General features: G+C 41.2%; 1 protein-coding gene across 4 annotated transcripts in view; it reads left to right on the top strand.

Annotated features, from left to right (window-relative positions):
* Positions 1-26706, top strand: part of PALM2AKAP2 (PALM2 and AKAP2 fusion) — a 526924-nt gene that overhangs the window by 304484 nt on the left and 195734 nt on the right. For 3 of the 4 annotated variants that reach the window (XM_050943033.1, XM_050943031.1, XM_050943032.1), the window contains exon 8: positions 2686-3387. The exons of the other annotated variant lie outside the window; for it this stretch is intronic. In XM_050943033.1, coding sequence (XP_050798990.1) covers positions 2686-3387 — 702 coding nt within the window. The remainder of the gene's footprint in view (positions 1-2685; positions 3388-26706) is intronic. 4 annotated transcript variants of the gene reach the window in all.

Genomic DNA, 26706 nt, shown 5'->3' with positions numbered 1-26706 from the left:
CTTCCTCCCAGAAATCCCAGCCAAAAACAAGCAGGCTCCTGCACAGTAATAATGGGGTTCTTCTCTTGTTTAATCATCTTCATGTCTCTGTAACTTGGATTTAAGGTTCAAATAATAAGTACTAGATGAAACTTTAGAAACATGAGTCTCAGAGATCCCAAAATGGGGACAAACCAAACAACAGAAACTTGCTACTTGTCATGTATTATCCCTAATGATACACATGGAGACACTAAAACCAATCAGCCAATTAAATGGCAACAAAGAATACAAACCACCATTCTGCTTTAAGTGCTCCGAGCTAACTTCAGCCCAGCCCTCGGGTGTACTTGTACACAAGTGCAGGAAGCTGTCGTAGGGGCCTCTTATTCCACACATCCAGTCCTGGCACAAGCAGCAGGGCATGATCCCTTCATAACACTGGGCAGAGCACTGAATGATATGGCAGCTTAAAGTGATGGCCCGTAACTTGGGGAGCTCATAAACCCACTCCAGTCTGCAAATGTGTGTTGCCCTCAGGAGCAAGAGTTGGCGAGCAAATGAACAGGACCACACTGCACTCCTCCTGCTTGGAGAAGCACTGAAGGGCGCTCCACAGCAGCTCCCCTTGGCATGCACTTTCATCTAGCAATTCATAAGGGCACCGGCCAGGTAGATACAGGCAGTCATGCCTTTTCCTGTCAATAAGCTATAGGAATTCCTGTTTCAGACAGTTGTCTTGCTTACCTGCTGGGCACTGGACAGAAAGGTAAATTTGGAAGAAAGCAGCTGGTGAGCCACTAACTGCCTTACTCAAGGGGTCCCATGTAGAAGGACCAAGAACTAGCAGTCCACCACCCCCCCGTTAAACTCAGCTCTTGTCTTTGTGAGCAAAAGCATAAGGGAACTGAAGAAGAGGATGGGAGAAAGCTGACCAAGCACTGAAGTGTAAATCAATATATACATACAAGCAAATAAAATGGGACTGTCCCACTTTATAAAGTCAGTAGGGATCTAGGAAACCTTCACTGTGGCTGCTCAGAATCTTGCTGGTTGTAATCTCAGATGCATGGTGCATAGCTCAAAGTGTCTCAAAAGTATTTAACGCAGCAGTGGATTTCTCTAGATATGCAAAGAGAAGTCTATTATGCACAATATTATATGCTCTCTATGCTATGACAGAGTTTGGCCCTAGGAATCTATACAGAAGCTTGATAATATGGTGAGGGAGTAGGGAGAATTGAAACCACGCTCAGGTAATTTTTATGTTATCACTATTTTCAAGAAAAATGTATATGGATTGTATTGAAGATCCGTCCTAGGAAATGCAGCACTGCTAACGGACAGTGTAACAATTTACATGGGGTTGGGGTTTTTTGTATTCATCAAGTGATGATCTCCTCTAGTAAGAGAAATCCTCGTAATTTTGTTGCGGTCCATTGAATTGGAATTTTCATGAGACAACGTGGTAAGTTTCACAACAGCTGGAGACAACTCCCACCATGGCAACTGCAATTAATAGTGTGTTAGTACCTTTTAAGGAGACAAAATGTGTTCATCTTCATAGAAGGAGCACTTAAATAGACAGTTACATTCAGACAAGCTGAGAGACCTTTACAACTGTACCTTGAAAATTGAGCTCTAAAGTTTGCACCATGACCTCAAAATGAGGGATATAGTTGTGTGTGGGCTGCCTGTCTCCCCCACTGTGTGGTGATCACAATGCTCTTGTTGTTACTGCACCTTTCTTAACTCTTTCATGCTGGGGAATGTTTTCCTTGTTAGTCTGGAATTCATGAGTGTCTATTACCCTTTGCTTGGTCCAGTTTTGAAATCAAGTTCACCCCTATACTGTCTCCCCTTTGAAAACAATGTTTAGGAATCCATAAAAAGAATCAGCTTGGGTACTTCTGTGCTTTCTTTTTCTTTTTAAATATGTACTTTTTAACATTTTGATTGTATTGAAAACAACCTAACTTCCTTAAGTTACTTACTGATCCAATGGACAGAGGACTGGATAGGAAGCCAGGAAAACTGAGTTCTGTTCATAGTTCTGCCATTGACCTGCGGTGTGCGCTGGGCATGTCATTTACGTGATCTGTGCCTCATCTGTGTAGCAGGGGATAATGATAACTACCAAGCTTTGTAAAGTGCTTTGAGAGCTAGGGATGGAAGACATACATAGGAGTTAGTATTCAATAATAAAACAAGCTGTCAGGGACATTTTATTCCTTCCCAAACAAAATTTTCTAACAGCTGTTTGTGGGCTGGATGGTAGGAGGGGGAGCACTTGAAGAGCTTTGAGATCAATTCTTCTTGGAACCTGAGGCAAGCACAAAGATGAAAGGAAGGCTGTGGTAGACCTGCATGTTGTCATCTCATTTTGTCAAAAGTACACCATGAGCCCACTTAACCTAAATGATCTTCACGCTTCTAATTGACTAGAACCCCTTTTTGCACAGATTTAGTTGGAAGAGTATCTCTAGTTTACAACAGGAGTGCCTAGCATCCAGTTACGTAAAGTACTGTATTGTAATAACCAGCTCTGTTCGCAGTACGCACCTCACTTCTAACGTAGAATGCTTGGCTCTTTAGAAATAGCTTCATAGGAAATGAGCACAGTAGTTTTCTCTGTCTGTTTGGCAATTAACCGTTCACTGGCTTTTTTTGTTGTAACATGCACTTCCTCTCTTGTTTTCATTCAAGCTTTGTACGCCATGGAAATTAATGTGGAGAAAGACAAACAGACCGGAGAGACCAAGATTCTCTCTGCATCACCTATTGGCCCAGAGGGGACCCATCAAAGAGGATTCAAAGTCTATGATGATGCTACCAAGGTAGTCTATGAGGTTCACTCTGGAAGCACAGTGGTAGAAAATGGAGTACATAAATTAAGCTCAAAGGATGTAGATGAACTTATACAGAAAGCTGGACAATCAAGTGTAAGAGGAGGGTATGAAATGACTGTGTCAGCCAGGAATGTGATAGCAGATGGAAACCTTAGCCACGTGAAGGAACAAATGCTCTTCAAAGAGGCAAAATTAGAAATGGTACATAAACCTAGCAAGGGGAATTCTGGGAATCCTCAATACCAAGCAAAAATCTCTGGAGATGAAGTCCCAGAGGCCAGCATGGATCAACCAGTGACAATGATTTTTATGGGTTACCAAAACATTGATGATGAAGAGGAGACAAAAAAAGTGCTGGGCTATGATGAAACTATCAAGGCAGAACTGGTCCTCATCGATGAAGATGATGAAAAGTCCTTGCGTGAGAAGACCGTGACTGACGTATCTACCATGGATGGAAATGCAGCCGAACTGGTCTCCGGAAGGCCTGTGTCTGACACAACAGAGCCCTCCTCTCCAGAGGGGAAAGAAGAAATTCTCCCCATGGAACCAGTCCCAGGTACACAAAAGAAAAAGCGATGTCAGTGCTGTATTGTCATGTGACCACTTCCTCCTTCCCTGTTCTGAGCAGCACCTGCTCCATCACTTCCTTAGACCTCACTGTACTTCTAACTGCAATACTGTGAACTGGAAGTGAATGCCTCCATTGCCTTGCAGATGGGTTGCTTTGATTTCTAGTTCTTCAGGAAGATGCACACACGAATATGATTTTCCCACCAAACATACTGTTTGTTTTTTAGTTTTTAGAGTGAGAGAGAAATGGGAACGTGAACAAATGTTTTCATATTTATTTGATTTTATACAAATATATATATATAAAGAAAACACTTTTTATATTTTACTTTATATATCTGGCAGGATTGATCAGATTCGCAGTGTTTTGTGGGAGTCTGAATTTCACAGTAGCCAGGTATGAGAGCCTTAAAAAAATCATATTTTAACATTATTTTATAGATTTTTGGGGGTGGAAGGAGCATAGATCATTTTATCATTTTAATTTGCTAAAACTCAGACACACCCTTCTCAAAATGTTTGCATAATTTTGTTGTATATTAACTTTGGAGTTCATTTTGTGGCATCAAAAAAATGCCATAGGCTATTTCTGCTTATTGGTAAAACCAAAAGTGGACCTTAATTATTCTTTCTAACAAATCACAAATGATGATTTTGCCTTATATAAATCTTCCAGATTACAGTATTGTACATCTACTTTATCTCCTTAAATTACAGTGGAAATTACCTTGACATCAAAAACATCCAGCTGTCACCACAAGTGAAATGTAGTTACTGATTTAATTACTTGCCTTTTAGTAACTCTGCCTATGTTTATTTATGAGATTTTTCTGCTGAACACCAGCATATGAGAGATACTATTTTTCTGTTTCCTTCAAATACGAATCATTTTACTGTCTGATCTTGCTCCCAGTGAAGTCAGTGGAAAAGCACTCGTTGACCTCAGTGGGAGAAATTACGGGTTCTCACTTTGTACTTCCTTTCAAAGAAGTATTTCTTGATATGTGTAATCAAAGTAAACCTATACACGTACAGACCTAGGACCTGATCCTACCGTCCTTACTCAGGTGAGGTTCCCATGGAAACACACTGGAGCTTTACTTGAGTAGATATTTCAGAAGGAAGGATTATGTTGGTTAGGCCAAGATTTCCAAAAGTGTCTAGTGATTTTGGATGCCTCATTTTTGGGGGGTGGAGCAGTGAGTGGTCTATTTGAGGCCCCTTAAAGCAGCTTGGTTTTCAAAAACTGTTCACCTGTCCTCTGAAAATTCAGACCCTTCTCAAGCATCTCAAATAGAGAATCAAAAACACTGAAGCATCCAAAATCACTGATTGGTTCTAAAAGTCCTGGCTTTTAGATTCTACTATCTACAGCGGAAAATAAGTCAACTTTTTCATGGCAAGACTATGGCCCTGATTCTGAACTAACTTGCACTGGTTTTACACCAGTGTAACTCCACTGACTTCAGGGGAGCTACTCCTGATCTACCCCAGTACAAGCAAGAGAAAAAGCAGCACCTATGATTTTTGGTGGCTAAATATTTTCAAGCATGGTGATTATGTCAAAGTATCTTTGGAATTACCAGACTTCCCCCCTCACAAAAAAAGAAGGAAAAAAAAGAAAAAAACGATCCCAAAAAACCCACCCCTCTTTCCAGGTTGAGATGGCTTCTATAATATTTCTACTCTTTTTTGGATGGTGTTTTTACCGCATTAACTATTTGTTCTAAACATCTGATTAAACAGTTCTTGCTCTGAACTCTTTTCTTTCTGTGCCAGTAAGAAACATTTGTTTGTGGTAGCTATTATATGAGACATACAAAAAAAACAAAAACAAAAGGAAAAGAAAGGAAAAAAGAAAAGAAAAAAAGGGACTTATGCTATTCCAGTTAGCCTTTAACAGCAAACTCTTACGTAATCTTTCACAGCCATCCAGTTGGCCCTTAGTGAAAGGCAGGTGGAGACTAGCAAATGATAGTCACTGACACGTGGCTCCTGCTGAAATCATAGTAGCTGACAGTCACTGCTGGTATTGGGAATATACCAAAGGCCTGATGTAAAGTTCACTGGATGCCCGTTAACCTCAGTGAGCATATGGATCGCAACCTGGTTGAAATGTTGGAATTCTGCAAAGTATTACTCTAGAGCTCCAGCAAGCTTGCATGATTAACAGGTCATTTTTATCAGCAAAAAAGTTGTGGTGATCCTGTGAGTGCATCAGCATGACTGGTGGCTAACTTTTCCATCCTGGAAACCTGACAGCCTCGTTTTTCAGAGGTGCTAATCACTCTCAAGTCTGACTGGGAACTCATATAGGCTGTCCTTATACCTCCCTACAGGCATCTTTAGTCACATGCTCCCTCATCACATGATCCTCCTGTGCCCATTACCTGGGATGTGATTCCCCTGAAAGTCCAGACACGCTGGGGCGTGCATGTACCCCAGGACTAGTGCACTGTTATAATCACATAGTCAGTGGGAGCTACAGGTATATAAGAAAGAGAGAAGTGAGTCTTTATTGGTTAGAAGTAGAGCACAAGCTTTGGACTTTTATTTCTAGGGTGACCAGACAGCAAGTGTGAAAAATCAGGACAACGGCTGGGGGGTAATAGGAGCCTATATAAGAAAAAGCCCTCAAAATTGGGACTGTCCTTATAAAATCGGGACATCTGGTCACCCTATTTATTTCTCATACTGCCAAAAAGCTATTGTTCAGTTATTGCAAACTAATATTTAATGCCCCTAAAGACCAGTTGTGTTGCATTCATTCGTGTGGACATGGTGGTTAATGGGCCAGTGTTAAAGTAGAAAAGCCAGGACTTTTTTGTACATAACTTAGAAGGGTCTTCTACTTCTTGACCAAAACTGCTTCCCTCTCTGAGGGGAATAAAGAAGAAGAAGGGGGAAAAAAAGAGAGAGAAAAAAATGTTCCCTCTAAACTCATAGGGCCAAATCTTCAGCTATACTGATTTACCCCAGCTGGCCCTAATATTTTTAGTTCTTAGCATTATCTTATTTAGCAAATCTCACAGCATCATCTGGCTGCTGGATTTTTCATTTTAACCTCTTTTCATTAAGCTGCAGCCTACGTGGAGAAGTGCAACACGTTAACATAGGCTAATGAATGTAAATAGGGTTTCCATGGCTTCTTTGAGCTTCAGACTAGTTTATTACACACACACACACACACACACACACACACACACACAGATATTCTATAGCCTGCGGAAATATGTGCACAATCAGACACAAAGCAAAGGATCCACTTTCTGAAAGAAGCAGAGAGATATTTCATATTGAGACTTCATACGGATCATGACGGGAGTTTTTGGTTTTGTTTTAAACAAGCTCCCTGTTTCTGATTAACTTAAGAGGCTTGTGTTCATTTGCAATTCCAGCATGAAAAGATATCTACAAACAAACAGAGTTGGAAATGGTTCTGTGACAACATTTTGCCACAATAAACTGTTCGCCTTAACTTTTGTAAGAAAAACAAAAAAACCTTTTCAGTGTGTCTTTTCCTAGACTGAGAAAAAACACAAAATGAACAAACAAAAATATAGCCTGTAGAACTCTTTTATATTTTATATTTTCTAAATTTCTACAGCTTTACTTTGCATGTCATGCCTAGTTTTCGTCGAGGGACTATTGCCTGGCAAATCACTGCAACTTTTTTTAACAACAAAGAAAAAACATACAAAATCATGAAATACATTATTCTTAGTGGCCAGGCAATTCCTTTTAATTATAAGGACATCAATACAGAAAGGAAAGAATTACAGGGTTGTTTTCTTTTTTTATTTCCTGTGGCTGATGTACTGTATGCTATATGTTTACAGAACTCTTCTGCTCTGCCTTTGTGATGTTATCTAAATGAATGACAAAAGAGGCATGATGTGCCGTTTGACAGTTTGCCTTAGCACTCTTCCATTTTTCTTCGTCTTTACAGTTTTTTCCCAACATTGCAGGCTGTATTCCAAAGCTGTATAAAACACAACATTATCTTTCAATCCCCATAGTCCTATTAGAGTATACAAGCCCTTCTCAATTAAGCAACTGGAGTCCAGTCCATAGAGGTGCAATATAAGGCCCCAGTCCTGAAAACACATACGCATGCGCTTAACTTTTCTGTGTGAGGAGTCCCCTTTTAATCAATGGAACTCCTTGCCGTAGTAAAATTACTTACGTGCCTAAGTGTTTTCAGGATCAGGCCTAAAAGGTTAACACAGGGTGTAGGTTGGGCATTATTTGTGTACTCACTCCGTTTTATGCCTTGCAGTACGACCCATTAATGGTGTAATCCTGAGATGTGTTGACTGCTACAGCTCCCATTGACAAAAACTGTTGTTCACCATCTCATAGGATCATGTCCTGATTCAGTAGCACTGTATGATATTGCTGCCATTGCACTTGTAATGTTGAATTAACACCCACTGGAACTTTACTGAAGACTCTTCTGACAGTTTCTCCCCATTCTATTCACGTTAACCAATGGCTCAAAGGTTATCTCAATACTGAAAAATAGACTGTGAGCAAGTGACTTTGTGGGAGCATAATGATGGCGTACAAAGGTGCTTGCGAAATGAAGGGTTCTTACTTAGGTGTGCATTACCTCTTCATTTAGTCTCACCTTCCAGTTGCATATTCTGAAAATAAGAGACAATATAATAGAAAACGTCGTATTTTACATTTGTGTATTTTTTTAAGGAATCATATTTTTATAAAGAAATACAGATCCTGAATGGGGATTGAATTTCAGAATATAGTCATACCCATCCTACTGAGTCTCTTGGAACCTTTTTCATGATAATGCCCAACTTCTTGGGATCTTTTGTAGAGCAAACCTCACTCTTAGATCTGAAAGCAGGTCACCAATTCTTTTTTAAGAGAAATGGTGGGTAGAATCTAGTAAACATTATGGGACTGTTATAAACCCAGTCAAATCAATCAGTTTATACCATAGACAAATATGACCCCAGGTCTTCAACAACTAGATGAAAGAGATGTTTTACAACCTCATATTTTGTGTCTAGTGAGCCCTTATTGCAGCTAATAACTCCCTGTTATTAAAGAATGAGAAAGAAGTGATTGAAAAAAGGGCAAAAAGGATGTGCTTTTTTTTCAATTTTTCCCCATTTTACTAAATTTGACATTTACCAAATGTCAAAAACTTGAAAAATGTTGACCATGAAAAGTGGGGAGAAATAATTCAGAAAAATATGGATTTTTCCCATTTGTTTTTTGAATGTTGAATTTTCAAAATTCAGTAAATTTTGACCAGCTGTCTCTGTATAACGACAAATTCAGGAGTTGTTCAGTCTATGCCGTGTCAGATATTTTGGTGTCAGTAGTAACTTTTAGCACTGAGTTTCAATGGTAGGTCACTGGCAGTGGAACCCAATAAAAAACATAATGTTCGACTTTAATTTTTGTATGTAAACCAGAAAGTTGTGAACTATGATTGCTATAAAGCTTTAAACTATGAATGGATTATCATTTAAACTGAAAAGAGTGTAAATCCATCATGTAATATAAACATATAATATAATATACAGCTTGTATATATTGAGAGGAATGCATGAGATCTTAAAAATATCCCACTTGTATTTAAAAGGACAGACAAAAATGCTGAACACACAAGTTTTCAGATAAACTCTGTTTTCACCCCACTTCAGCCTACCTCTGTGTTCCCTATTTTTGTTGTTCCTTTCTGGAAGAGAACCCTTTGCCAATATACATTTGCTTGAAGAAGGCCTGCAGATCAGCAATCTTACTGTTATGCCAGTCTCCCGCAAAGGCGCCCTGTCTAGCAGGAGCGGGCAGTCTTCCTGGCATGTGAGATTTTAGACTTTTCTAAACCCTTTCTTGGGTTTGCACAAGAAGGTTTTGTTTGTAAATCGACTTTTCCTGCTACTTAAAACCACATTTTCTCAAAGGATGATTCAGATTTTTTAAGGTCTTGTCTACATGAGAAAGTGAACCAGTTTAACTAAATCTATTTAAAAATTGATCTAAACCAGTGCAAACCCCAATTTGGATGCACTAATACCAATTTAATCTTTTCCTATATCAATTTAATTTACACTGGTAAATTACTGACTTGAGCCCTGATCCTAACAAGCTACCCAATAGGTCCCAAGGCCTAAAGACTTACCCACAAGCATAACTTCATGCACAAAAGCAGTCCCCTTTAGTTCAATAAGATTCCTCGCAGGAGTAAAATTTAAGCATTTGCATAAATGTTTGCAGGATTGGGGCCTTAAGCTATACAGATATGAGCAAGAGTTAAACTGGTGTAACCGTGTCTACTGCAGGTATCTGCACTGCTTTAACTAGATTGATTCTTACGTTGATTTAGGGAAACTGGTTTACTTTTCTAGTAGAGACGAGGCCTAAGACATGTTCTTTTAGCTGGCAGGAAGTCTGTACTATGTATCGAGGTTAGAACTCCTTCTTCTCCCTGAGCCCAGCTCAGAAAGTTAAGCTGTCATACAACGGGGGCCTGTAAAATACACACAAAAGCGTTACATAAAATATCGAGAGAGAGAGTTGGGAATTTTCCATTAGATTGTTCCCCCTCACTATCTCTGCTCTTTTTCCCCACTCTCTCTGTGTCACTCTCCTCCGTTGTTCCTCCTCTTCCCGCCCCCTGCCCGCCTTCTCTGTTCACAGTCTTCTCTAAGCAGAATGAGAACCTAATAAGTTAAGAGTTTAAAATCCAACCCCCATGCTGTTCAAGTAGGTCCTGAATGGCGTGGGCCCATCCCTAGTGCTTAGACTGTGTCTACACTACAGACCTTATGGAGGCACAGCTGTAGCACTGCAGTGAGATCTCCTATGCAGCCGCTTTATGCCAACAAGAGAGATTAAACCACCTGCAATGAGCAGCAGTTGCTATGGTGGTGGGAGAGCGTCTCCCACCAGCATAGCACTGTCCACACCGGTGCTTTTGTCAATTAAAAGTATGTCCGTCCGGGGGAGTTTTTTCACACCCTTAACTGACAAAAGTTTTACGAACCAAAGTGCTAATGTGGACAAAGCCTTAAATGAAATTTGGTAAGTTCTGACCTCAGCTACATATGTACAATCCCATTGACGTCCATGGGGTACCATTAAAATCTTGCCATTTTTACCCATTCTTAATTAGAGAATGCCATAAATAGCATTGTACAAACCAATACCCTGGTGTATTGAATGTCAGCATATTAGTGCCACCCACTATAAAGGAGAGAAAAATCTGGCCTCACACTGCGCCTTGGAAAGTTCTGCAGATATATTCAGTCATAAGAAGAAGCAAAAGTAAAACTTAAAATCCGTCACTGACTGATCCAACTTGTGAAAGGCCCTGCTCCCAAACCCAGTCATTGATTCTAACAAGCACCGGTATTCGAAATGGTTACCACTGCTGTCAGAGTCGGGCAGCTAAGCAATAGAGAACATCTATGCAACCATCGAAAGCCCCAATTCAGCAGAGTGCTTATGACTTAAGCACATGCTTAAAATTAAACACATGCTTAAGCTCACTGCTGAATAGGGACAGACTTAAGGACATGTTTCAAGTTCAGCGCCTGCTTAAGTCTCAAGGGCTTTTCTGAATCAGGCCTCTAATTTTGTCCTGTACTTTGTAATTAAGGATGTGGGTACTGCTTATAGGCAGATGCAGGACACAAATCCATTTAAAAGCTTTTTCCTTTTCAGTGACAACTGTGTCTCAGGGCAGACAAGCAATGCCAGGTCAGAACAAGGACAAACCACATTTCCTGCTTCTCCTCCCCCCGCCCCACACCCACATATAAATACATTATTATTTCAGGGGTCCAAGAAAATGTTGTGTAAAATGCAGCTTTTATGGTGAATGTAGGTTGTGGATGAGCCTCCCCCCTCCCCCAAAGCTTTAGCTGCCCACTTTCTTTGTGAGCAAATGTAAATAAAATCCCATTTCGTTGGGGGGGAAACTGTTGTGCTAACGCTGGATTAGAATTGCTGGGATTGCTGCTGTACTTTGTAACCTGAAGTGTACTTTTTTGACTGTTATGTTTTCTTCAGATTTAAAAAAGAAAAAAAAGAACAAAAAATAAACCAAGAACACTGCCAGCAACAGCCAGGCTGTAACTGTGGCTTCTCTCTTTTTTTTCTCTCTGTACAGTATTACTAGTAAATAAATCTGCCTTTCCACTGCGCCTACCTCTGTGTCTTTGTACTGTGTTTCTCTCTCACTCCTAACTCTTCACGGCACTCTGTGATCTCCAGAGCATACTGCAGCGGAGCAGCCTCGCTCACTAAAAGAATTCAGTACTAACCCCACCTTGGTGGGTTTTTTCTCCCCTCTTGTGCCCTGCCGCTGCTCCTGCTACTCCTCTTTGATGCTTCACCACATAATTAACTCGTCGAACCTGTTACTGTGGCATTTTTCTTTTCCCTTTTCTTTCTTACAAGATACTTTGCCTAAAACTCCGTAGACCCTATTGGTTGTAACATCACATAAGCATTTCCCTGTTTGTGGAAGATAAAGACTCGATTTTAATCAGTGAGGCAATACACCTCTTCCCCGATATAATGCTGTCCTCAGGAGCCAAAAAATCTTACCGCGTTATATGTGAAACCACATTATATCGAACTTGCTTTGATCCACTGGAGTGTGCAGCCCCTCTCCTCCGGAGCACTGCTTTACCACATTATATCCGAATTTGTGTTAAATCGGGTCACGTTATATCGGGGTAGAGATGTACATCAGAAGTCAATTTCCTGACCAGGGAATGTTCTCCATACAATATATTTAAGTCCCAAGAATAAACGGTAACAAGACTTGGGCAGTGTCAAAATCAGTAGACTATTATTTTCTTCTAGGGCTTACCATGAGCGTGTCCACCATATTTTTAGATGAAAAATCAACCCCTTGTTTTATTCTCTACACCACATTTTACTTATTTAGACTTATAAAATTGCTCAGGAGGGTGCCTTCTCCACATGCTTTTGGTCTCCTTGATATGACTTTAGAATGCAGCACCTAAGCACTGCAATTTAAAGTAATCCCCTCCTCTTATTCCCCACCACTACAACTACAATCCTTGACCTCCTCACTCTCCCATCCCTGTTTTCAAGTGCCTGGGCGAAAAGATGAGTCTTGCAACACTGCGGGTGTTTATTTGTCCCTTAGTGTCACATTACAATTTCCATTTGAGGGATAAAATGGACTCTGTGACCTTTACCAGGCTCCCTGTGGTCACTGCTGATAGATAAAAGCTGAACTTCAAGGGTAGGTTGAAGGGGGAGAGGGAAAGGGTTTGTGTCCCTTTTTGCTGCTTTATAATACAGACCAGAAAGGTTTGATTATAAGGTTTTTTTAAGTTGGTTATCCTGTGCTGTTTTTAACATGAGACATTTAGATCTGGACTACCATGGAAGGCTCTGTGGATGGCTGGAGAACTGGTACGTTTAGGACATTTGAGTTATCAAAGAAGTGAGATCTGGTTAACGGATAAGTGATTTTTGGTCACCGTATTAAAAAGGCTTTGTTTTTGCAAACCCCTGTTTAACACAAACATCTATAAGAAATGGTCTCTTCAGTTAAGGCCTGAGAAATCTCTGAGTTCACATATCTGAGGCATCCAAGAAGTCCTCTGACAAAAGCGACCAAAGAATAGTTGGCACTCCTGTTGGTACTAAGTTTTAAGCCAAAAAACAGACAAGCAAAAGGCACACACCACATTTTCCCCTTTCCAAGTCATCTTAAAAAGACAGTAACATTTTTTCACTCTCATAACAAGTAGGAGAAAAGAAAATGCTTACACCTTCTAATTGATTTGGGCGACACTCTTTCTACTCTTATTGAGTAGCCCCTTTGACCTCAGTGGGATTACTCATGGTGCATTCCGTGTGAGCAGGGTTACCACAATCTGACCCTTGTAATTCATGTATATCTATAACCAGAAGGAAGCAAAACAGTAAACAAAATACTGGTTTAACTTGCTTGCTTGCAGTATGGGTTACTACTGATACAATAGAATATTTAAAGTAGTGATACTCAGACCTTAATGGTTCAGGAGCCAAATTAGCAATCAACATTATGAAAAAGAGCCACAGTACTAGGAATTCATTGTTTCTGTCAAGGTTTCTTCCCCACTCTGAACTTTAGGGTACAGATGTGGGGACCTGCATGGACACTTCTAAGATTAATTACTAGCTTAGATCTGGTAACACTGCCACCATCCAGAAATTTCAGTGTCTGGAACACTTCCTGTCCCTCCAAAACCTTCCCCTCGCTGGGCAGCCTTGAGAGGCTTTTTCACCAAGTTCCTGGTGAATACCAATCCAACCCCTTGCATCTTAACACAAGGAGCATTTAACCATCTCCCTCTCCTTTCCACCACCAATTCCTGGTGAGTCCAGATCCAATCCCCTTGCATCTTCGACCAAGAAAAAATCAATCAGGTGCTTAAAAAGAAAGCTTTTAATTAAAGAAAGAAAGGTAAAAATCATCTCTGTAAAATCAGGATGGAAAATACTTTACAGGGTAATCAGATTCATATAGCCCAGAGGAACCCCCTCTAGCCTTAGGTTCAAAGTTACAGCAAACAGAGGTAAAATCTTCTCAGCAAAAAGGAACATTTACAAGTTGAGAAAACAAAAATAAGACTAACACGCCTTGCCTGGCTGTTACTTACAAGTTTGAAACATGAGAGACTGATTTAGAAAGATTTGGAGAGCCTGGATTGACGTCTGGTCCCTCTTAGTCCCAAGAGCGAACAACTCTCAAAACAAAGAGCACGAACAAAAGACTTCCCCTCCACCAAGATTTGAAAGTATCTTGTCCCCTTATTGGTCCTCTGGTCAGGTGTCAGCCAGGTTTACTGAGCTTCTTAACCCTTTACAGGTAAAAGAGGCATTAACCCTTAACTATCTGTTTATGACAGTTTCATTTAGTGTGTGTGTGTGTGTGTGTGTGTGTGTGTGAGAGAGAGAGAGAGAGAGAGAATGACTGACCAAGTATTATTTTATCAACTACAACCGCAGGAGACACATTAAAGAGCCACTTGCGGCTCCCGAGCCTCAGTCTGAGTATCACTGATCGCAAGGTGATTTAAAGATGGTTTGGTTGTAAAAATGGGAGACCGTTCTTAGATATCCTCTGCTGTCAGGGTGGGACTGCACAACTTCCATTGGTGAGCTGTTACTGCACACTCACAGCCTGCCCCTCTGTTTCTTTGCACAATCAAGTCTTGCGCTGACTCCTTGATTCCATCAGGACCCTTTGTACTTCACACCATGCAATTTGGTCCTGACGTTCTTAGCATTGCAAAGGGAAGCATCATCCGCTAGTAATTGTAGGAGAGAGAAAACACAGGATGAGAGTCGCAGCAGCATTTTGAGTGCTACTGGACATTCTGTTCCCTGCACTGTGTAGTTCTTTGGGGAAAAGTGAAATGAGAACAGTGAGATTTTTTTCCCCCTGAAGACTAAACCACATAATTTTTCCAGCTACCACAAAGGCTTGGTCCATGTTTCCAATATATTATTATGTATTATGTGTTGACAGTGTGCTCCATACCGTACAGAAGATAGTAGAAACATAGTCTGTTCCCTGAGGAGTTCGCCATCACAATAGAAGCACAATACAGCACAGACACGTGGACTCTTAGGGGACCGGTGGAGGACTCACCCAAGACAGAATGAGGATCTTTTGCTTAATGGCAACTAACAGACCATTGGGTGTGGAGGTGACTGACAAAAACAGACTTCACGAATGATGTGGGGTTGGAGAAGACGTTTGAAAGGGAAAGTGGGCGGGACGGTGTCACTGCACCAAGATTATTAAGGGAAGGGAGTCCCCAGTGTACGGGGCAGGAGGAACAGATGGCATGGAGAATTATACTTTGTCACTCCAAAGGAAAGGGGAGCTTATGTGAATTTGGGGGAAAGAATTGTTTCCAAATGAAAGGGAGGGAAAAGAGCTTCCCCATTTAAAAAACGCTGAGCTCTCACTCCATCGATATAAGAAATGCTTCATATCTGAATTCATCGAACACACAAAGGTGTAAGTCTGGATCTCCGGAGACCTGCTCAACCACAGAATTCCTGTGTGACTTTGGGCAAATCACATAGCTTCTCTGGCCCCCATATTCCCCATCTGCAAATGAGGATAATAAATCTACCTTGCTATATTAAAGATTGCGAGGAGATACTACAGAGATGGGTGCCCCACAAGTACCCAAGGTAACTAGAAAACCACGTGTAAAAAAACAGTGCCAGTAATCAGGATCAGAGACTCCGAACTCCTCCACAGAGTGAGCTCCTTGCAGTTTTCTCTCCCCACAAGCAACATTGCCAAATTATGAAATATGGATTATTAAAAATGAACTCAGCAGCATGCAGCAATCAGATGCAGCCTGTTTGGTACTGTTGGACAAAGAAGGGCTCTGGAATTGTTTGCATGCAGGAGGACAAGAAAAAAGACTGATTTCGTCTCCCTTTGGAATCCATAATGGGCCAGATCCTCAGCTAGGATAAATTGGTGTAGCTCCACTGCCTGCAATGGAGCTATCCTGATTTACACCAGCTGAGGATCTGGCCCGATGCATATAATTCTAATCTTGTCATATTGCTGCTATTAACTCCTTGCAATTAAAATTAAAAAAACCTGCATTAGCTAAAGTTTCCTGTAACGTTAGATCAAATAAAATATGCCCACGTGGAACTGGAGTTACAAGAATAGTAATATTTCTACCACTGGAGAAGCTGACAGGATCCCAATCAATTCATCAGTGAAGCAGAGAAAATATTTCCTTCTACTGACTGATCTATGCGATTTTTTTGACTAGAGCTAAATTTCCAGGCAAATGGTGAGAAGTGATTCTACAGTCAAATAGCAAGTGCATTTACTGTGCCAAATGTGTAGAAATGCAGTGTAAGATACACACCCCCGGAAATACGCAGTTATTGCTATTTCGCTCTACACCGCTATTACAAAAGCTGCTATTGATCAACTTTGGAACATAAGGGAGATTAGTGGATCAGGAGAAATAACCCAGATCGGTTTCCATTCACACCAAACTGGGGAGAGAACAGAAATCATTCACTGTGGTATTACAGTGTTGCAAGTCTCTTAAAGCCTCAGCACCTGGAGTCATGTAATTATAGGAGAATCTCAGCTCACATTTGAAACAAAGACTAAGTTTCTAGCTCTCAGAGTTGCAGGGAAAAACTGGAAAACATGAATTCTAACTGAGTTTGTAAGGTCCCTGGGGCTTTTTGTTCTGTATTTGTACAACCCCTAGCACAATGGGTCCTGGTCTATGAGTGTGGCTCCTAGATGCTACCACAATACAAATGATAAATAATAACAACATAAAAGCCAGAAGGCAAATTAAAAGAACTCCACATTTTATTAATTTAAAATCTCATCATTTTTAAGCCTGACTTGTGATTTTGTGAGGGCCTGACTCCTGGTTTTTGAACATGGAGTTGGCAATCCTGGTATTGTTTTGTTTATTATTTGCATCCTGCTATGACTCACAAGGTGCTGGACACAGTTCAAATATGTATGCAAATACAGAACCTTCCCCTCAAGAGTAGATCTCACACTTTGTAGGACGGCTATAGGGAGAGAAATTCAGTCTCTGTGATTATTGCCATCTTTTTAAATATTCTTTCTTTGGTGAGCATTTGAAATATATGATGTAGTCAAGAACACAAAGAAAATCAAAGTCTGCTCTGATCCAAAGTCAACAGGAAACTTCATAGATTATAAAGCCAGAAGAAACCATTATCAGATCATCTGACCTTAAAGGTCCAACAGAAGTTAATGTGGATAAATGTAAAGTAATGTACATTGGAAAAAATAACCCCAACTGTACATACAATATGATGGGGGCTAATTTAGCTACAACAAATCAGGAAAAAGATCTTGGAGTCATCATGGATAGTTCTGTGAAGATGTCCACGTGGTGTGCAGAGGTGGTCAAAAAAGCAAACAGGATGTTAGGAATCATTAAAAAGGGGATAGAGAATAAGACAGGGAATATATTACTGCCCTTATATAAATTGATGGTACTCCCATATCTTGAATACTGTGTACAGATGTGGTCTCCTCATCTCAAAAAAGATACACTGACACTAGAAAAATTCAGAGAAGGGCAACTAAAATGATTAGGGGGTTGGAACGGGTCCCATATGAGGAAAGATTAAAGAGGCTAAGACTCTTCAGCTTGGAAAAGAGGAGACTAAGGGGGGATAATAGAGGTGTATATAAAATCATGAGTGATGTGGAGAAAGTAGATAAGGAAAAGTTATTTACTTATTCCCATAATACAGGGGGGCCACCAAATGAAATTAATGGACAGCAGGTTTAAAACAAATAAAAGGAAGTTCTTCTTCACAAAAGCGCACAGTCAACTTGTGGAACTCCTTGCCTGAGGAGATTGTGAAGGCTAGGACTATAACGGGGTTTAAAAGAGAACTGGATAAATTCATGGAGGTTAAGTCTATTAATGGCTATTAGCCAGGATGAGTAAGGAATGGTGTCCCTAACCTCTGTTTGTCAGAGGGTGGAGATGGATGGTAGGAGAGAGATCACTTGATCGTTACCTGTTAGGTTCACTCCCCCTGGGGCACCTGGCATTGGCCACTGTCAGTAGACAGAATACTGGGCTAGATGGACCTTTGATCTAACCCAGTAAGGCTGTTCTTATGTTCTAACAGTGTTCAGTTCTATTGCCAGAGCTTGCAACCTGGTCCTCTGAGGCCATAAGCAAGAATCACACCACCAGCCCACCTCTGTGCAACCCCCTGAACTTAATGTGGCTGTGTGGGGAGTATGAAAGGGCAGAATTTGCCCCAGAACATAATAAATTAGACCCATGAGAGAGAAAGTTAATATTTAAATGAGTCTGGCAAAATTTTATTTGCTCAGAGCAAGTAACAGTTTGTTGGTGGGTAAGTGAAGTATGACGCTCTTGAGATAGGATGTATATAGCCAGCCCTAGCAATGTGGTAGACAGGAGAACTGAGCTATATTGGTGGGAAAGTCCCACTTGACTTTGATGGAATGTCCTGGAGGGAATGGCTGACAGCTGGTCTGCATTTGGTATGCAAGCCTTTAAAAGGAAGCATTTGGAGCAGTCGGGGGAGGCCTTTACTTCTAGTGAGGGATCTGGTCTGTATAGATGCTGGTGTGGGGGTGGGTATAAAAATCATTGTATGAACTGCCTAGAAGGTAAGAGACTCTATGATTACTATACTTTGAACTAAAAGGCTTGTTGTAATAGCATATGCTGCAATGCCAGGGGTATTTGTGTTTTCTCAAACTCTTGTACTGGTGACCCCTTTCACACAGCAAGCCTCTAAGTGTGACACACACACACCCACCCCCATAAATGAAAAACACTTTTTTGTAAAGTCTTTAACACTATTATAAATACTGGAGGTGAAGCAGTGTTTGGGGTGGAGTCTGCAGCTCGTGACCCCCCCCCCTGCAATAACCTCATGACCCCCAGTTTGAAAAACCCTGCTCTAGGGAATGTGTGCAATTATCTTGGTAAAGGGCTGGCCTCCTGAGCTTATGCCTAAGCTAGTACACTTTGTTTTTTGCAAGGTTATTTGTAATAGGTGACAGGGTAACAAAATAAGAAGCCTGACAATTTCAGTGTCCCTAAATGTCAGCGCCTCTCAGGCTATCTCAGACATTTACTAGAGTACCAATAGGATAAAGGCAAAATTTATAGGATAAGGGATATTTCCAAAGACAAATCCTTACTGAAATGTGAGCAACATTAATGGAAACTGATAACCTTTGTATGGGTTATTGAATCCTCCCATAAAATGTGAGAGATATGTTCCCCAATCCAGCAAAGTATTTAGCCATGTGCTTAACTTTTTAAGCATGTGGGTAGTCATGTGAGACTATTTGTGCTTAACTTTAAATACTAAAGTAATATGCTAAATTGGGGCTGTCAAGGTTCCTTCCCCACTCTGAACTTTAGGGTACAGATGTGGGGACCTGCATGGACACTTCTAAGTTTAATTACTAGCTTAGATCTGGTATCACTGCCACCATCCAGAATTTTCAGTGTCTGGATCACTCCCTTTCCCCCAAAAACCTTCCCCTCCCTGGGTAGCCTTGAGAGACTCCTTCACCAATTCCCTGGTGAGTCCAGATCCAATCCCCTGGGATCTAAAAACAAGGAAAAATCAATCAGGTATTAAGAAAAAGGCTTTTAATTAAAGAAAAGAAAGGTAAAAGAGAACCCTCTGGGAGAGATTAGCATACCAGTTACTCTCACAGACAACAGATTCAAAACACAGAGGATGTTCCCCTGGGCACAAATTTAGTTACACAAAAAAATACCCAATTTGATTCTACCTCTAATTGCATAAAACAGGTTACAAAGAAATAAACATAAACCTATTTATTCCTTTCTAAAACTTACTACTCTGAAAAGAGGCTATTTCCTTGATCTTTTTTACTCCGGCTGAAACTGAAACTCTAAGCAAAGGAAAAACTTCCCTCCTTCCTTTTGAAACATCTTGTTCCCCCATTGGTTCCGCTGGTCAGGTGTTAGCTAGGCTAGGTGAACTCTTTAACCCTTTACAGGTAAAAGAGTCATTAACCCTTAACCATCTGTTTATGACAGGGGCTTATATCCATCCTCTAGGGCTTGATTCTGTCAGATGCTGAGCACTCTGGCCTTGTGCTAAGTATATGCTTAAAGCAGTGGTTCCCAAACTGGGTTCATGAACTCCCCAGGGGGCTCTCAGGGGAAAAAATTCCCTAATGGCTGATAGAGCTGTCCCTAGGGACCCGGACCCCGGGCACCATGGGGCCAGCAGTTCGGAGCCCCTGGACTTCCAAGAGCTAAGCAGATCAAAGCAAGCATATCTATCACACTGAGGAGATTTAAACTTCAAGACTCCTTATAAGAAATGGAAAGGGCAGTGGATATTTTTTGCTGTTTTTAAAATTAAATAGGCAGCTAGTGTTTTTAAAATTATGAAGAACAAGTTTGTTTTGTTGTAATGTGCATTGTTTGCCTGGACTGCTCAAGACCTGAATGCTTGTGTAGGAGGAACTTTTTGAGTTGGCTTTTTAAATACCTTCCTGCTGTTTCACATCTGATACTCCTTGATGAAATATAGTTCTATGGTTCCTTTACAGCACCCTTGGTTTCATCCTCATTACGCTCTATAGGACTCATGCCTACAAGAAGGCTGCCTACAAATTTAACTGCACTGTGAACAAAAATGGCCAAATACTTGTAGGTGCTTCCCTGGGCCTGGGGTGTGTAAGCAAGCAGTACTGTCACAATGCCCTGTGATGATATGGCTGAAAATAGCTGCACCATTGTCCCCTCAACAGCTTCTGCGATTGCTCAGCACAGCACTTTCTCTGAGGGAGAACTTTATCTGCCAGGGGTCACCAGCGCCTCAGAGGCCAGTATAAACACCCTTTTTTTAAACCCTCGAATGGTGAGGCATTCAAGTGAACGTAGCACTGCTGAGATTTAAGAGACAAATGCTTCTGGGGCAGTGATGGGGAGCAGTGCTCTCAAGTCCCCAGAATGAACTGGATTAGGCTGGGCCCTGAATCATGGGGGGAAGGGGAGTTCTTCTCACTAATACCCTTCCCTGTAGCCTGATGTTGTGGCACCTTCATTGGCTGGTTTCCAAAGATTTCTTCTTGCCAGCAGTCCTCAGCCAAGTGGGGCTCCTAGTTTGGGGTGAGGGTACTGAGCATGCTAGCCACACAGCATCCTTAGTCCAGGGGCTAAACCCAAGATTCGAACTCTACTGTCTGCATGGTAATGTGAAACTAACTGCCTGGCTGCACCCTGACCCTCAATAGCAATTTTCTTCCCTCCATTTGTTCACCTCTCCTCCTTCCATTCCTGGCTTCAGCCCCCTTCTTTGCCTTCACACGTGCATGCCTGCATGCTGCTACTCCAAGACACACACAGACCCAGCTTTGGAATGGGAAGGATGGAGCTCAGCTAGCTCCATCGGCAAGAGTTGAGGGTCTGATCCAACTCCCACAATAGCAAATGGGAATCATTTCATCCTCCTGAATAGAAGCTGAATCACATCACGAGTGAGCAGATGGGAGAGTTGAGGGCTGTCACCTCACACGCTGTGCTGCATCAGCCATTGCTGTTGCCGAGCCTGGCCTCCCCAGAGCACTGTCAGGTCAGGAGGAACAGTAGCACATGCCTTCATTTCACACACAAGGCCTAGGGAACATTGAGACCTCTTCCACAGGGCAGCCGGGCTCAGGGTTAGAAAGGTTTTTTCCTCAGTGACTCTTCAAAGTTCTCCTTTTCTCTGCTGTAGACACTGAAGTGAGACAAACTCATTGTACAACAAAGTAATGGCTTAGTCTGTTCTCTGAACGCATTAGCCTGGAGAGCTGGGAGCAGCCAGACATATCCCAGCGAGAGAAACATAAGACTTGCAACCAGGAACCCCTTCGTTCTAATCCCACCGCTGAGACACTCCACTGTTGCCATGGACAAGTCACCTAAATGTCTCACCTCAATTTCCCCATCCATTGAAAAGATGTGGGGCTCCTCCCCCTCTGATGAGGTTAATGTGAGGATTGGCTAATGCCTGTAGATAGCTATTAAAAAAAAATCCAAGTAATCGCATCTTGAGTCACAAATTAAGTGAGCCTACTGGCCTCATCCTATTCTAGATTGAACGATTTGTCCACACTACACAAACGTTACAGCCCTGTTCAGGAGAACTGGTGCTTTCCCTGCCAAGAATTCCCATTGTGGAATAGCAGGAGCATTGCTGTGGTTGGTGGGGATAAATGAGCAAGCTTGGACACTCTAGGATACTATTGCAAGGCTGTTCAAACCTCACACTTTGCTTTAACCAGTCCCACACTAGGAAAGGACTAGAAGGAATTTCTCAGCATTGAACAAGTTAGCTGGCTGCATTATGTGAGGAAGAAGATTCCCCTTCTGCAGAAACATTAAGCACTGGCCACTCTGTAGCCTGATTTAGGGTGTACTGATAATATTAATTTGGATAATATGGGAACTTAATTTTATTTGATTTTAATAATAATAATCAATAATAATTAGTATGGGTTTTAGGCTTGCTAATCTGTTTGATCAGAAGATAAAAGTTCTTGTCCCGATTCAGGCTTCACAGAATTTACAAAGGACCCTCAGGGGTATGATAGGAAGCTCACACTGAGACAGATAAAGCCTTAAAGACTTTTTATTAAAATCAATAATAAGTAAATGGCAAAATTACCAGAGTTACAAAGTCACAATTGCATTACTGCTATTCCGTAGATACATATGATAACCAAAGCTTTGTTGCATACAATACTACATTAACATACTCTCACCCTTCCTTGATAACTTGGTGGTAAGAGACACAGGAACAGCCTTGCAGTTCAGGTTTCTCAATTCTTGAGTGAGGGATGCAGTGCTTAGAAAATGCTAAGAGCTATCAAAGCTGACTAGGGTTTACTTGACAAACTTAAATCAAAACCTAATAAACTAAGAAGAAAACTTAAGGAAACCAAGCTTAGCCTAGTTCCCTTGAAACTTAAAGTTTAAGAAGAACAAGTACTTCCTCCACTCTATTCTCTCTACCTATGATGACTGCTGCTATTAGTAGGCTGTAAGTAAGAATAAAGTGAGAACTGCAGCACTCTATTGAGGTGGGTTACCTCTTTTATAGGGCAAATGCTGGAAATTCTTATGCCCAAATATCATTCCTCACCCACAGAAGTGTTAGGGTACACCTACCCCAGAGGCTGGTATGTATTTGCATATTGATGATGGGTATGTACACACATCAGTCTCTTGTGGTGTACTTGTTGAGTCTGTGGGTACAACATTGAAACCCCCCTCCCATGCCATCCTCCATTGTCTATTGGTCTAAATAAAAGGTCATGGACATAGGCGTGGGTACTCATCTATTTAGGTAACAAGATATAGGTTAACTTTGCTTTCTGAGTAAAAGGTCTTAACATAGATATTCTAACTTCGCCTTAGCTTAACATACAGGATATGGCTTGTAGGTCTCTTGCATTCGTCAAACTTACTTTAATGCAAATCTGTAAACCTATTATAATAAAGCAAATTCTTAAACTATAAGAAAAGATATATGCAAGCAAGCAGGTTAGTCCTATAGGCTACAGTTCCCAGTGGCAGGATAGCAGACTACACTGACCAATGATTTCATCTAGTATGGCAAACTTTTTACATTCCCATTCCTGGTTCTAGCTGGTGCTGGCAGTAGGGATGGGTGAATGCCTCAGAGTCCAACAACCTCTGTAGGGGCATGATATTTGTATCTGAGAACAGGTTTCTTCTGATCCAGTTAAGCTTTTAAGAAGCACCCTTTTTCACACAACCAGCCCTATGCATTGATCCCCCCCAACCAGCACTTATCTTTAGTTGTCTTTTAAAGACAGGTCCATTGGCGTCTACATCTCCCTTTCTCACCTTCAGTATGTGGCTGGATGACCACCTCCCAGATCATGGGGGGTGACCAGATGGTCCATTTTATTTCTTCAGTGTGAGGCTTCAAAGTAGGCCCCCTCTTCCCCAAATCTACCTCATAGGCATTCTTTCTGGGAGGGCTGGCCTGCCTACCCTGACATCCTGTTGGAAACTCGCTGGCAGGTCCTGTTTCAACATCAGAGGCTAAGGTAAATCCCAGCATGCAGTAGGGCATAGGGAAAACTGCTTGGCCTTCTCAAAGACAAGGAGAGGTAAGTTGGAGGAGAACCGTGGATTTACTGGGGACATGGAGTCCTGTGGGGAGATGGTGAGCTAGCTCAGTCCAGCTGACTGATTCTTCCTCAGACTCTCTGGGACTTTGGGGTCCCTGTCCCAGTAGGGGTCTTCAAATCCCAGAGCCCTGGCAAGGGGGAGATAAGGGCCATCTTCTCTTCCCTCTTCAAGCCTTATGAGAGTGGAGCATCAAAGGCACCCTCCCTCCACTCCCCTGGAGATCTGAGGAGAAATGGGGAACATCAAGGTATTTCTCTTCCCTTCTTCCTGCTTGGTCAGGAGATGTAGAAACATCTGGCTGACAGCAGTCCAAATGCCATCAACTGGCAAAGCTGCTCCCAGCTCAGGTTTGCTGCTATGAACACTGAGCACACTGGATGGAGTGTAGCCAACTCCCCAAAGCACAAATACTGGCTCAAACCAGACAACTGATATTCCATCTATCTGATAAACTAATGAAGTGTTCAGCCCACTCAGCTATCTATCCCTCATTTTTTGTGAATAACCCACTTGTCCAGTTTGCAATGAAAAAAAAATTAGAATACAACTACCAGTTTGTGACTTGAGTGTTTTTTCACTGCAGTCTATGACAAAGCCTGTCTTGGGTCTGCCAAAGTATTATGTACAACTCTGTATGTGGTCTCTGCTCAGTATGAGTGTAGTTCATAATAAAGATGGGCCCATGCCACAGAGGTCAGGATTCCATTCAATTCCAGACTTCAGTGGTGGTCAACAGACAGATATGGGTTGAACCCACTGTAGGGATAAGGGACAACCATGAAATTTAAAGCTGGACCTGGATTCAAGCTTTCCCAAAGTTTGGATGAGTCTGGATCTAAGGTTTTACTTTAGATTAGGTCTGTCAAGCAATTAAAAAAATTAATTGCTACTAATTGTGTGATTACTTGGACTGCTAAACAATAATAGAATATCATTTATTATAATTTTGGGGTATCTTTTACATTTTCAAATATTGATTTCAAATACAACACAATACAAAGAGTACAGTGCTCACTTTATATTTTTTATTACAAGTATTTGCAGTGTAAAACAAAAAAGAGATAGTATTTTTCAATTCACCTCATACAAATACTGTAGGGTGATCTCTTTATCATGAAAGTTGAACTTACGAATGTAGAATTATATACAAAACTGTTTTTTATTTTTGAACGCAATCCTAAATTTTAGAGCCTACTAGTCCACTCAGTCCTACTTCTTGTTCAGCCAATGGCTCAGACAAACACATTTGTTTACATTTGCAGGAGATAATGCTGCCCAGTTCTCATCTACAATGTCACCTGAGAGTGAGAACAGGAGTTCTCAGGGCACTATTGTAGCCAGTGTCACGAGATATTTACATGCCAGATGTGCTAAAGTTTCATATGTCCCTTCATGCTTCAACCACCATTCCGGGGGACATGCATCAATGCTGATGACGGGTTCTGCTCGATAACAATCCAAAGCAGTGTGGACCAACGCATGTTCATTATCTTGAGTCAGTTGCCACCAGCAGAAGGTTGATTTTTCTCTTTTGGTGGTTGGGTTCTGTAGTTTCCGCATTGGAGTGTTGGTCTTAAGACTTCTGAAAGCATGCTCCACATCTCATACTTCTCAGATTTTGGAAGGCCCTTCACGGGTTGAGTGCCGTAGCAATCTTTGGAAATCTCACCTTCTTTGCATTTTATGAAATCTGCTGTGAAAGTGTTCTTAAAATGAACATGTGCTGGGTCATCATCTGAGACTGCTAAACATGAAATATGTAGCAGAATGCAGGAAAAACAGCACAGGGGACATACGCCCCCAAGGAATTCAGTCACAAATTTAATGCATTTTTAATGAGTCATCAGCATGGAAGCATGTCCTCTGGAATGGTGGCCAAAGCATGGCAGGACATACAAATGTTTAGCATATCTGGCATATAAATACTTTGCAATGCCAGCTACAAGAGTGCCACGCAAATGCCTATTGTCACTTTCTGGTGACATTGTAAATAAGAGGGCAGTATTATATCCTGTAAATGTAAACAAACTTGTTTGTCTGAGCCATTGGTTGAACAAGAAGTAGGACTGAGTGGACTTGTAGGCTCTAAAATTGTAGATTGTTTTATCTTTGAATGCAGCTTTTTGTACATAATTCTACATTCGTAAGGTCAACTTTCATGACAGATTGCACTACAGTACTTGTATGAGGTGAATTGACAAATACTATTTTTACAGTACAAATATTTGTAATAAAAATAATATACTTCAGTTACAACATAGAGTTCAATATATATGAAAATGTAGAAAAACATTGTAAATATTTAATAAATTTTAATTGGTATTCTATTGTTTAACAGTGTCATTAAAACTGCAATTAATGGAATAGTTTTTTGAGTTAATCGCATGAGTTAACCGTGATTAATCAACAGCTCTAGTTCAGACTCATCTCTAGTACATGCAGGGCCATGTCTCTAACATAGTGCATGGAGAATTAGGTCTGCATTTTGGTTAGCATTAACCACAAACCAAGACCTGAACCCTTACTTTGGGAAAAGTTAAATCTAAACCAGTTCCAGA

This window comes from Gopherus flavomarginatus, chromosome 3 (assembly GCF_025201925.1).
Source record: "Gopherus flavomarginatus isolate rGopFla2 chromosome 3, rGopFla2.mat.asm, whole genome shotgun sequence".
Lineage (NCBI taxonomy): Eukaryota > Metazoa > Chordata > Testudines > Testudinidae > Gopherus > Gopherus flavomarginatus.
The sequence above is the reverse complement of the archived record's forward strand: the minus strand, read 5'-3'. Positions and strand labels throughout refer to the sequence as shown.